The following is a 14,511-nucleotide window of genomic DNA, read 5'->3' as shown; positions in this document are numbered from 1 at the left end:
CATTCTCTCTTCCATTCTTTGCATAGTTTTCCCTCACGAAAATGTTATTTCTCTATCTCTCCCTCTCTCAATATTTTTTGGAGTATTTTTTTTTATTTTTCCTGCATCTCTACTTTAAGTTGATAAATTTTTGTGTTCATTATAACTTTACTTTGGGTTGATGCAATTTAGTTTTGTGTTTTAATTTTTTTGTTCTCTTTGATTGTTAAATGTTATCCTATTGTGTTATAAAAAATTAAAGATAATACATATGAATATAATATATATTATTCTATTACATAACATGATTTGGGTAATTTGGTGTTTATTATTGTAAGGACCAGATTTGAACCTAAGCCCAAAAGTTAAAATGATCTAGGCCCAAATAGCCCAATACAATGAATTTGTAGAGAGTGGGTTGGAAAACTAGGCTCTAATGTAGCAATTCTCGTTGATCCAAGTGACAATAAAGTAATTATAGACTGGATGTATCTCATGAAAATCGTCCTCGGCACAATTTGAGGAGCTCAGCTCTTGTATATAATTCTTGAAGTTGGTTACAAATACAGTTTTTATTGCTACAGTAATTCTCTCTTAATTTTTCGATCCCCTTCTCTTAGGGTCTTCTTTCTATTTTTTACTATCCTCCTCCTTCATCTCTACTCTCCACGTGTAGATTAGATTGTTGATATTGATCCTTGTCCCATCAGCACCTTGTTGAAGTTTTTAGGGAGTAGTTGTATGGCTGAAAATTACTGTTCAGGTATCACTTCTTCATTAATGTGGCCAGAGAGTTAGCTGTAGAGCATTTAATGTGGTGGTAGCAGCTTTCCCTTAAGATATTTCATAGCCTCCCTCTGTCCTATTCCTTCTTGATACTTATCCTCATCAGTGGAATTGTCCGAAATGTTGCTCTTGATGTCAGACCGCACCTTCTGACCTCGGCTTTGCTAAGCCGAGGAAGCATTTCTCCTCAAATCACCTCCCTGGAACATCACGCCTAGATCTCTTAATTTATTTATTAGTGCTAACCTCTATAACATGTTTATTCATCCTCGGACTATGAGGTGTCCTCGAACTGGGCCCCTGGCCCAATATATTCTATTGGGCCTAACATCCCTACAATTATTATATATATATATATATATATTATCTTATTTTATTCAATATTTAAACTCAACCACATCTTCCATATAATTAAATTATTTATGTTTTCTTATTTTTTTTTATTTTTAAAATTAAACACATAATATTTTATTTAAATTCAAATAAATAAAATTGTAATATAATTAATAGAGATAATTAATTTGGTGTTTATTGTTATATATTTTATTTTTACTTTTTTTTTCTTCTCATATTATTTTATTCAACATATTACATTATAAAAAATGATAAAACTAATTAGCCACTATTATTAAGGAATAGTAGTCTATAGTTTTACGTATATAAAGAAATGGAATAGATAGAGTTTGTATATGTAAACATTCACATTAAGTAAATAATATATATACTTAATGTGTATGGTTTTGTGTATGTAAAGAAATGGAATATATAGAGTTTATATATGGAAAGATTCACATTAAATAAATAAATAAATAATATATATATATATATATATATATTTATATATATGCAGGGTCTCGATTTACAGTCCAAGCCCAAAACGTATGGGATATTGGCCCAATGAGCCCAATACAATAAATTTGTAAAGAGTGAGTCGAAGAACTAGACCCTAATGAGTTGAATACTGAATTAAATGACAATCAAACACTAAAGAAGAGATTTTGATATTAGTGGATTTTCAAACCGAGGAAGTCACACTTGTATATATTGATTACAATTGAATACAAAGACAATTTAGATTGCTGCAGTCTTCTTTCTCTGCTTTTTCTCCCCCCCCCCCTTTTCCTCAGGGAGAGTCTCTCACATTATATAGCTCCTTCTGGAACATCTTGATTCTACACTTGTTGATTATCTGAGCCTCCATTTGAGTACCTATCTCATCAGACACCCTCTCTGACTTTCTGTGAGTTGTGGTAACTAAGGTAACACTATTCAGAGGTCTTTTCCACATAAATATAGCCAGAAAAGTAGCTGTCATGCATTTAATGCAGTGACAGCAGCTTTCCCCTAGATATTTTTGGGCTTCTTGCCTTCTTGTATGTTCATGAAGTATGTTCCTGTTATCGCAACTTCTTGGAGGGTTATTCTACTTGCTGGAATACATATTTGAGCTGCACACGCCACATTCAAGGAGTAATTCCTCCTTGGATTACCTTTCATTTGTTTTTTACTCATGAGACTTTAAATTGGAACCCTAAATGACTATTTGCCCCTCCTCGGACCATTCAGTGTCCTCAAACAAAAGCCCAAGGCCCAACATATTATCCTAGGCCTTTATCCCTACAATATATATATATACACATCTATGTTTTTATGTATATAAAGAATTGGAATATATAGAGTTTATGTATGTAAAGATTCACATTAAAATATATATATATATATATATATGTATGTATGTATGTATGTATGTATAAAGGTTTAAGAAAAAGTACATGTATGGTTTTTATTAACTTAAAAGATAATGAAAAACCAATTGTTAATAAATAATAACTAAAACAATAATATTATTAAGTGCAACGCGTGAATTTGCGACTAATATTAATAAAGACGTAATCACTAAAAACTTTATATCGTGGACATAAGCCATCAAAACAAACCAAGTAATTAATTTTGCTTTTGCTTTTGCCTTCTATAACTTTACATCGTGGACTTAAGCCTTTACACCCATTATTGATCTTCATTCTAAGTCACTAATATGTGCCCAAATTCTATCTATCAATTTTCTACCTAAAAAGAAAAAATTAAAAAATAATTCTACCCAATCGAACCTAATCAAAAACTCATCAGTCTACAGCTACAAATGTTAGGCCCTTTTGAAGTTGTACTATGGTTAAAAAATGTATTATAAACCTAGTTTAAAACACTAATATTACTATTTTCGTATGTGTTCTAATAAGTATCACTGTTTACTAAAAAAAAAGGATGCTTATCCCACATTAGTTGTGTGTGTCTAGTGTCTGCTGTTTATAACCCCAGTCTACAACTACAAAGATTAGGTCCTTTTGTAGTTATATTTTGGTTAAATAATGTATTATAAACCCAGTTTAAAACACTAATATTACTATTTTCATGTGTGTTTTAATAAATATTACTGTTTACTCTAAAAAAAGAAAGGATGTTTATCCCACATTGGTTGTGTGTGTCTAGTGTCCGCTATTTATAACCCAAATCTACAACTACAAAGGTTAGACCCTTTTGTAGTTGTACTCTGATTAAATAATGTATTATAAACCTATTTTAAAATACTAATATTATTATATCATGTGTATTTTAATAAATATTACTGTTTACTCAAAAAAAAAAAAAGATGTTTATCCCACATTGGTTATGTGTGTCTAGTATCCGCTATTTATAACCTCAGTCTATAACTACAAAGGTTAGACCCTTTTACATTATAAATCCAATTTAGGTTAAATAATGTATTATAAATCCGGTTTAAAACACTAATATTACTATTTTATAATGTGTTCTAATAAGTATTACTGTATATATATATAAATTCACCATGATCAGTCACTCTCACCATCGAAGTACTACGATTATATTGTCTTTCCATGATGTACATCACTCATTTATTGCGAACAATGAGAAGCGCTCTATATACTACGCTAGTGTGAGATAATTCATTCGGCAGCATGCCATAAACTTATTTTGTGGCATCGCATACATATAACATAGATAACAATTAGTTTATATCATACCAATAGTTACTTTAATTTGACATCACAATTGCGTTTGTTATTGCAGTATTCATGCTACATAAACATTGTGAAAATAAAAAAATTGTGTACAAAAATTGTGTACGAAGTTCCAAAAGTTAGGTTTTGCATAAATAGATACGTGACAAAAATTAGAGAAACATTAACTCAATGTCTAGAAGTTTGAGATGTTTAAAATTCAAAATATTTGTTATTTGGTACTCTCATTTGATTAGTGGTTCAAACAAGTAATTAAGACGGAGCACGTGATGCTTCAAGTTCATGTTCAAGGGCATTGCCTATTTGCCTGTGACTCCAACACAATTAATCTGATTTGAGAATAGAAAAATGGGCGCAAAAGCTTAATCAATTATCATTTTTTATTATTACTTTTTGCTGAATAAAAAAAAGATAAGATCATAGAAGTAAATCACATCTTATAAAAATAAAAATAAAAAATTCTATCAAGTAGGATATATCACGAGATTCTCTCGTTGGCTTGCGGCCTCAGTGTTAATGAGTCTAGTACTAATTCAAACCCAAACTCAATTATTCAATCACGTAAATTGAGGGGGAAGATTATTTGGTAACTAAAATTTATTTGCCTTTCCAGTAAAAGACTAAACGGAATTCACCATTAATGATGTGGTGCACTTCGATTAGCTAAACAATTCTGTGGGAGCACCAAAACTGTAAAAGGTCGGTTTCAGTGATGGACAATTCAATTCATTGAGCTAGAGCCTTCCCAATAGGACAATGGAATCACGTGGGTGAATATCCAAAACCACCTTTTACTCATGCAGACAAAAACATAAGAAAAGAAAAAAGAAACCCCTTAAAGTTATCATCAAATAATTAACAGAGTTGATCAAGGCACAACTAATAAATTATTCCAAGCTCCTGATTCTTGAAAGAAAAAAATAATAATAATAATAATAATTCCAAGCTAATAAACCAACAAACACGCTAAAGCTTAAGATTCCTCTTTATCCACAGCCAATTAAAGAAGGCCACTTAAGCCTAAACAAACAAATTAAAAAATTAAAAATACAAAATGTTAATCCTATCCACTCATTTTTCAAATGCCACAACTTCTTGTCCATATTAATTTGGGACATGGAGCCATTGGTCGGTGCAATATGTGGGCCAAAGCAAGCCATGCCCTCATGTCTATTCCCTTTTATCATTATTTTCTTCGTAAAAACAACCCCACCAAAATTTCACAACTTTTGCTCTCTCTCACTCTCATCAGTCTCACATGGTAGAATCATTGATGTGCTTCCGGACATTTCCATTAAAGCATGTTTGTGACAGCTAAGACCACAGAAAATAGCCAGATTGGATGTGAATGGATATTGTGTACACTTTACATATTCCTTTTTCATCTTCTTAATAAACAATACTTTTCAATAATAGTAACACAATCTTAGTATGAATTACTCATGATCTATACCCTAATAAAGCTTATATTATATTGCACATCTTTGTAGTATTTATATGTGACCTAGAAAAGCCATTTTTGCTATCTCAACCATATATTCTCTCTATCCTTATCCTCTCAAGTACTCCGTCTCCAATAGCTATAGCACTTAGTTAAACCAAAAAATGGCCAGGATTGCCTTTGGTCGATTTGATGACTCGTTTAGTTTGAGCTCTTTCAGGTCCTATATTGCTGAGTTCATCTCAACCTTGCTCTTTGTTTTTGCTGGTGTTGGTTCGGCTATAGCATACAGTTAGTTCTCCTCTCACTCACTCACTTATAATAGCTCCCTTTTCTTAATTTACATGGCTGTCCCTCTAGCACACTGCTTGAGCTAAAGATAACATTTCAATTTAATTTCTTTGTTCTGTTCTTTTGATAACATAGAAATATTTCGAACTCTTGTTGATCATTGGATGATAAATCTTTATAATTTTTTTATGGGATAAATAAACCTATATGAGGATGACAAATATTAACCATAAATAAAAGAGGGAAAAAGAAACCATAATATTCTTCGAGGAGGGTTACTTATGTAAGCTATGTTGTAGATGTTGACTAGTCTGTTGATGATTCATTGTAAGATTAAGGTTTGGTTGTTAGACTTATTGTTGTTGGTTAGGCTGTAGCCATGAGAGAGAGAGAGAGAGCTTTGGATGCATAACAGTAAGTAATTTTTGTCTTTTTTTTTCTCCCCACTTTTGCATTAATTCTTACATCTTTTTTTGTTTTTGTTTTGACAGATAAGTTGACGTCCAATGCGGCACTTGATCCAGAGGGGCTAGTAGCCATTGCTATCTGCCATGGCTTTGCTCTATTTGTTGCAGTCTCAGTTGGTGCCAACATCTCAGGTGGCCATGTTAACCCTGCTGTCACCTTTGGATTGGCACTTGGTGGCCAAATCACAGTACTTACTGGCATCTTCTACTGGATTGCTCAACTTCTTGGCTCCATTGTAGCATGTTTCCTTCTCAAGGCAGTCACTGGAGGCTTGGTAATTAAGTTTTGTTTGATAAGAATTTTTTCAATTTTTGGCACCCCAAACACTTTCTATATAGTTAATACTTAAGAAAACAAGGGCAACTATGACCTTATCGTTACAAGAGCCAAAACATGTGTTTGTGGTTATCTGATCAAACTTTCAACAAAAAATCTTCTGGCTCCAAAAAAAGTGCTTCACTTTATACTTTATTAATTGTAGCATATCATATGACAGATTTTTTTCCTTTAACTTATGGTTACTTTAGAAGGAAGATAAATAAATAAAACGTGTAAAAAATATGGTTGATTTAGCAAATAATGAAGTTTACATCGATAGAGGATCACGATTCATCAAATTCCTTTTATGTTCTATAATTTAATCTCTTCCTTCCTTCTCAAGGAAAGCTAAATTAACACCAAATTGATGTTACTTCTTTGTTCAGGCAATTCCCATCCACAGCCTCGCTGCCGGAGTTGGAGCCATTGAAGGAGTGGTGATGGAGATTATCATTACCTTTGCTTTGGTTTACACAGTCTATGCAACAGCAGCTGACCCCAAGAAGGGTTCACTAGGCATAATTGCACCCATTGCCATTGGTTTCATTGTTGGTGCAAACATCTTGGCTGCCGGCCCATTCTCCGGTGGATCAATGAACCCGGCTCGCTCCTTTGGGCCGGCTGTGGCTAGCGGTGACTTCCATGACAACTGGATCTACTGGGTTGGACCCCTAATTGGTGGTGGCTTAGCTGGGCTTGTCTATGGCAACGTGTTCATGCATCATGAACATGCACCTCTGTCCAATGAGTATTGATTTGATTGAAAAATTGTTGTGTTCTTTTGTCCGTATGTCCTTGTAATAAAGGGGAGGAGAAGCAGTTTTTGCTCTTCTTTCCTTTTATTTTATCTTTCTTAATTTATATTAGTTTCATCTTCTATTATCCTTGTAAAGCTTTGTTTGATGCAGTTGTTGAGATCGTTCGTTGCTTTATGAAAATGGATGAAGTTGGTGGTGTGCAGCCAACCACACATTGTTTTGTATGGTTTGGCTTTCTCGTCTTGTGTCTGTTATGGAGGGGAGGAGGATGGCCCATTTTTGCAATAATGCAACCGACTCCTTTGGACATATGCAAATTATGACTACACCTTTTACTTTCGGTTTCGGGTCAAATCAATTTTTATTTTTTTTCTGGTCAAGGTTTTTTTTTTTTTTTTTTAATTTTTAAATTTTTTATTTTTTTATCTAAGGTTTTGAATTTTGTTCCGAATTGACATTTAGAACATAATATTTTGGTATTAATACATTGCTTCGGGATTATGTACTAGATATATATGCACACACAAATATTTATTTATAACTTCATATTTTATTGTATCTAATTAACCAACACATAATTTAAAATATGATATGCGAATAAAATGAGTCAAATGATGAATTTGGACTTCAATGTTAAAAAAAAAAAAAAAATTCAACACACTCCGGAATAGTCTAGAATTGAGAGACTGGAATTGCCAAAATTCATCTGAAACACCAAAACAGACCAAAATTTAAACCAAAACAGAACATGGGGGGTAAGTGCACTAGGTTAAGCACCAAAATGGAATATTCCGATCAAAACGAAACGAAATGAAATTTAAAACCTTGGTCCTAAGTTAAAACACGTTATTGCATAGCTCTGTGTTGAGTGAAAATTATGTGTGAAACAGGATAGGTGTAACGCCACTCCCACTTATTACCATTGCCTTTTACCACTACAAAAAATGCAGCTATAGCGGAACTATAGCTGCGTTTGTAAGTGTTTTTAGCCGCGTTTTTTATGGGCCTTTTTAAACGCAGCTATAGGTTCAGCCCTTTTTTTTTTTTTTTTTTTTTTAGGATGGCCTATAGCCACGTTTACAAAATATGGGAATTTTAAATATGGAAATTTTTCCTCTAAAAAGGGGGATAATTTTCCATGTGAAACTGTCCCTTAATTTAGGTTGTCTTAGATTTGTTTGTTTCTCTGCGTTGTTTGGATAAGATTTAATGTGAGGTTTTTTTTTTTTTTTTTTTTTGGGTTCTAAAAAATATAAAAAAGGAGTTGTTTTCATTTCATTTTAAAACAAAACAAAAGGTTTATATTGCGTATGATATCACTTTTGCTAGTTGTAAGATTTTTAATTGAAATTCTTGTTTCAGAGAGTACTTTCCACATGATTTAAAAAAAAAAAAAAAAAATTTAAGGAGCAAATTCATTCCGATTGAAATTTGAATGTTGTTGGAAAACCGGAATAAACCAGAATGATTGGAACAAAATTTTTCTGAAAGTTAAATGGTGGGATTTCTCGTTCCAATTTACTAAACGATATAGTATTTTCTAAATGCTCCGGCCGGCTGAAATCAACAACAATCTTACAAACATTTGTTTTAAATAAATAACAAAAAAAGTAATTAATAAATTTATTTATTATACAAATATGACACCAATAATATTTATTGTTATGTCAGTTTGTAAGTGTTTTTTATAATAAAATTGGTAGTAATTTTGAAAATTTTCATCTTGTAATTAATTAATTGACCAATCCTTAATTACAATATGACACCAATATCATCTAGTTGCGATTTGACATTTTCCTATTCGATAACTTTCATTCTCCTCATAGATCATGTTAAGGACAATTAATGTTTTACCTAAAAGGCAACGATGAGAAATGTGGAGGAAAGTTTTTAAGATCTTTTTTGATCTTAAATAAATAAAAACCTACTTCTAATTTCATTACAAAATGTTTAATTACAAACTAATATAACAATAAATGTAGTTTGTGTCACTTCAATAACATAATAAATAGTGTGGGAGTCTAAAACTAACTAAAAACCTACTTTTTATAAAAATAAAAAAATAAAAATAAAAAACTAAAAACCTAGGCTCTAAATCAATACTTGATCATCACAACTAATTTGTAATGGATGGGAAGCAATCAATCCACAATAGGAGATCTGAACAAGAGTAAAAACTGAATAATACAAGTTTATTATTGATAAACAAGGATGAACTATTGTTGCTGAGGATACATACATCCAAAACAAGTACAAATTCTCTCAACTTTTTTTTCTCTCTAATTTTGGTATATCCCACCAAGTGTGCATAAAGCCTCTATTTATAGCCCCAAGCCTTCTCCTCAGTAGTAGGCTGTCATGATGAGGATCAAGAGATACTTGTCCCATTGGGTGTCTTCTCCACCCTTTTGATGATGAAGATGGACCTTTGGGGCAAGAGCCCACTGTTCAAGTCATTCATTCAGTAATAAATGTTGTTTTGTTAGGTGAGAACATTTTAATTAACACAGAGGTGACTATTGCTTAATTCAAGAACTACCTCCCTAGGCTCCTCAGACATCTTTCATGGGTTTAGGTTTCTCCTTGGCTATGTCATTGACGGGGCACCCTCGGTTGATATTGTCTAAGGGGATACATTTCGTTGGCATCCATAGGTGGAAAAAGGATTCCTTCCTAGGGTGGGCCCTTGGTCCCTTTATTAGGTTTAGGCCCTTTCCTTCAAAGGATATGGGCCGAGCTTGGCCCTTCAGATCACCTTATCTTTTTAGTGGGCTTGTAGTCTGCAGTCCATGGAACACAAACAAAGGACCACTCGCCTAAAAATATTTAATTTAAATTTTTAATATTTCTAGCATCACAAAAAAAATAAAGTTATGCGAAGCAAGTTTTAGGGCATCTATTACAAATTGCAAGGTGGATATCGAGTTGAGTGGAATAGCATTTGGTGTTAAATCGTCACTCGACTCGATCCTCTTGGGTTTGAAACCCTCCCACCCATTGTCATCTAACAAATCTAGCAAAACCACCTATATTCCACTATCAAATAGACGATTGGCCTCAAACAAGTCATCAGGAGTCACAAATCACAAAAACACATATTTACAACAACAAAAAAAAAACAAAAACAAAAACAAAAACAAAAAAAACAAAAAAAAAACCTACAAAATTTAGTCTCCAACAACCCAAACCAGATCTGCAATCATCTAGCCATAGAGGAAAAAAATGTCAAAAACATAAAAAGCTACATAAGTCTGCCTATTAAAATTTTTTTTTCTCACCATATCTACCTAAAACTTGAATCACACAACTTGCAAATCTACCTAGAGATCAGAATGATCGAAGTAGTTCTGGGATTGAAAGTGAAGAGACTTCATCATCCCCTCATCCTTGTTGTCATTGTTGAGGTCCACCATCACGAAAAGTAAACAGAGATTAGAGGAGAGAGATAAAGAAAATAAGGAAATTAAAAATAAAAGAAGGTGAAAAAAAATTGAAACAGATTAGAGATAAGTGGATTGTGTAGAAGATAAGAAGAAAGGACATTTTTTTTTTCTTTTTTTGAGAAGAAGAAGAAGAAAGGACATTTGTTAACACAATGAGGAACAAATATCTCAAGGACCAATGTTGAAGGCTTACGTTTTTTTTTTTTTTTTTTTTTTGGTAATTAAGCAAGTAGCATTTTATTAAGTTGTTATTGGCTCTAATTTGAACCCATAATTAAAATTATTTTTTGCCTACTAGTAATAGCAATAATAATCTACTACTTAAGATTTATTATGAAAGTTTTGTGGACATAACATTTCTTTTTCAATAAACTTGCCAACCGACATCCTATTCGACCAACTAACATGAGCAAAACTACCTAGAACCATTCGAATCGAACTAGGTCAGGTAGTTGGGTTGGCTTGGTCAAGTGTATGGTCATCCCTAGGTATGAGAGTTGTAAAAGAAAAAATTTCAATTGAATTGTAGGTTTTTTCCCCCTTAAATTGTAAAGAAAGTGATGATTCCTAGAGAACTTTTGTGGTCACTAGGGTTCTTGGACAAGAATATCTAGAACTTTCTTGATCCCAATATATAGATATCTCTCAATTCTCAAACCCTTAAGATGACAATGACCGTTTCTTGGGACAAAATGGGTTTCTGCCCTTTTCGGGCAAATTAATTAGCCTTTTGCCCTTCTTCCCAAACAAAATAGGGAAATGTCCCTCTTTTGAAAATTGAGTTTCTCAAAATCGAGTTAAAAAAAAAAAAAATTTTGGAGTTCTATAGTAACGTTTTTAAGGACCTATAGTGACGATTTAAGAACCTATAGTGACGTTTTATAACTTGATATCCATGAAATCGAGTTATAGGCAATTTTATTGCCTATAACTCGATTTCATGGATATCAAGTTACAAAACGCCACTATAAGTCTTTAAAAACGTCACTATAGGTCCTTGAAAACGTCATTATAGGGCTTAACTCGATTTTGAAAAACTCGATTTTCAAAAGAGGAGCATTTCCCTATTTAGTTTAGGAAGAATGGCAAAAGACTAATTAATTTGCCCGAAAAGGGCAGAAGCCAATTTTGTCCCCGTTTCTTGGTACATCCTAAAACATCCGTTAAAAGTAAATATTACTTTTTTTTTGTTTGATAACACTATAGCTGCTCATATAATCTCTGAAATAAATGTAAAATTGTAAATAAACATAAGTAACACAAAAAACAAAAGATGGAAACGGCCATGAGGCCTAGCGTGATAGGAAAACCAATTCAATTGGACTTTACCCAAACGTAAAGGCTTCAGTTGGAAGAAGTCACTGATTGATAAGTTGAAGGTCAATTACACGATGTTTAAAATAAATATATATATATATATATATATATATATATATATTAACAGCACGAAACCAAAAGGGTCTACAATGAAATGTCTCTTTAAATGTCAACCAAATTAGTGGACATAAGATTTCACAATTTTCCTGATATATACTTTTATTTAGTCCTAAATATCTTTATTTTACTGCCATTATATGATTTGTCAACTAAAATAATTGCATGCCTTGTCTTGTCATTGTGAAAATTTATTATCATTTTTTTTTTTTTTATAGTGTGATAATTGGGAGAGAGAAAATTTGAACTCTAGATTTCTTATTTGAAAGGATAATTCTACGGTACCCAAAAAAAGGGGTACAGTACCCATTAATAGGTAACCTTTTATACCAAATTACTTTTTTCTCACATTTGACGGTTTTATTCTTACATTATGCAATTCCAACATCACATGTGACAATTCTTTTGTGACATTTGATGGTTTCCTTACCTTTTTATCATATTTGATAGTTCCACTCTCAAATTGTGTAGTTCTAATATCACATGTGACAGTTTTTTTGTCACATTCTGTGGTTTCCTTACTTTCTTCTCACATTTAACGGTTTCATCCTCACATTGTGCAGTTCCAACATCACATGTGACAGTTCTTTTGCCACATTCAATGGTTCCATTACTTTCTTCTCACATTTGACGGTTTCATCCTCACATGTGACGGTTTCATCACATGTGACGGTTCTTTTTTCATATTCGACGGTTCCCTTACTTTCTTCTCACATTTGATGGTTCCATCCTCATATGTGACAGTTCTTTTGTCACATTCAGTGGTTCCGTTACTTTCTTCTCACATTTGACGATTTCATCCCCCACATTGTGCAGTTCCAACATCACATGTGATAGTTCTTTTGTCAGATTTGGTGGTTCCTTTTTTTTTTTTTTTTTTTTTTTTTTTTTTTTTTTTTCTTTTCTCAAATTTGATGGTTCTATTGTCACATTCGACAATACCAACATTACATTTGATAGTACTTTTGTCACATTTGGTAGTTTCTTTATTTTTTTTCCTCACATTTGATGGTTCTATCTTTATATTGTGCAGTACCAACATCACATATGACTATACTTTTGTCATATTCGGTGATTCCTTTATTTTTTTTCTCACATTTGATGGTTTCATTGTCACATTAGGCAATACCAACATCACATATAATTGTATTTTTCTCACATTTAATGGTATTTTAATTTTTTTCTCATATTTGACAATTCTATTGTTACATTACACAATACTAATATCACATATGACTATACTTTTGTCACGTTTGATAATTCCCTTTTTTTTTCTTACATTTGATGGTTCAAATGTCCCATTAGGTAGTACCAACATCATATATGACTATACTTTTGCCACATTTAGTTTTACCCTTATTTTTTTTCTCACATTTGACAATTATATCATCACATTGGGCAGTACCAAAATCAATATAACCGTACTTTTTTCACATTCAATTGTTCTTTTTTTTTTTTTTTTTCGCATTTTACTATTCAATCGTCATACTAATCAGTATCAACATCACACATGGGCGTAGCCAACCCAACTCAACCCCTATCGAATTACCTAATAATCGATGAATATATATAACAAACATACTCTTAAAACCTTTAAAATTTCCGAAATACCTTTAAATATACTAAAATTATCAAAATGCATTCTAACACTTAAAAATGACCAATATAAACTCGAAATTCATAAAATTTACTAAGATATCCTTAAAACCTAGAAAATGACTGAAATGACCCTATAACTTAAAAAATGACTGAAATACCCTTTAAACCTAAAAATATGATTGAAATACCCTTAGAACCTTAAAAAAATGACCTAAATGACCATGCAACCTAAAAAATGATTAAAATGACCTTGTAACTTAAAAAGTGACTATAATGCCCTTAGAACCTAAAAAATGACCGAAATACTCATAAAACCTTAAAAATGATTGAAATGACATTGAAAACTTAAAAAAAAAAAAAATTGAAATACCCTTGAAACCAATAAAATGACCAAAATACCTCATAAAAATTAAAAATGACAAAAATACCCCCAAATCCTCAACAATTAATGAAATATCCTGAGAACTTAAAAAATGATCAAAATACCCCCGAAACCTAAAAAAAGACCGAAATACCCTTATAACCCAAAAAATGATTAAAAGATCCATAGAACCTAAAAAATGACTAAATGACCCTAAAACCTAAAAAATTATTAAAAGATCCAAAGAACCTAAAAAATGATCAAAATACCCATAGAACCTAAAAAATGACTAAATGACCCTAAAACCTAGAAAATGACTTAAATAACCCTGAATTCTGAGATAAAGACTAAAATACCCTTTTAACCTAAAAATGACCATAACGCCCCCAAAAAACCTAAAAGAATTATTGAAATACCCCTGAAACCTCGAAAATGACCAAAATGACCTTGTAACTTAAAAAATTATTGAAATACGCTTGGAACCTAAAAAATGACTGTTATGCCCCAAAACCTAAAAAATTACCGAAATATCCCTGAAACCTAAAAAATGACTAAGGATTCTTGAAATATTAAAATGACCAAAATGCCCCCCGAA

At 32.1% G+C, this 14,511-nt stretch overlaps 1 protein-coding gene across 1 annotated transcript; it reads left to right on the top strand.

Moving 5' to 3' along the window:
• The first annotated feature begins 5,307 nt into the window (after window positions 1–5,307).
• LOC126725415 (aquaporin TIP2-1) lies at window positions 5,308–7,418 on the top strand. The gene is made up of 3 exons (XM_050430134.1): window positions 5,308–5,535; window positions 6,027–6,277; window positions 6,708–7,418. Exons 1-3 carry the CDS (start codon window positions 5,409–5,411, stop codon window positions 7,074–7,076), a joined length of 747 nt encoding a protein of 248 aa, XP_050286091.1. The 5' UTR covers window positions 5,308–5,408; the 3' UTR covers window positions 7,077–7,418.
• Window positions 7,419–14,511: the final 7,093 nt, after the last annotated feature.

The sequence above is a fragment of the Quercus robur genome, chromosome 5 (genome assembly GCF_932294415.1).
Source record: "Quercus robur chromosome 5, dhQueRobu3.1, whole genome shotgun sequence".
Lineage (NCBI taxonomy): Eukaryota > Viridiplantae > Streptophyta > Magnoliopsida > Fagales > Fagaceae > Quercus > Quercus robur.
The sequence above is the reverse complement of the archived record's forward strand: the minus strand, read 5'-3'. Positions and strand labels throughout refer to the sequence as shown.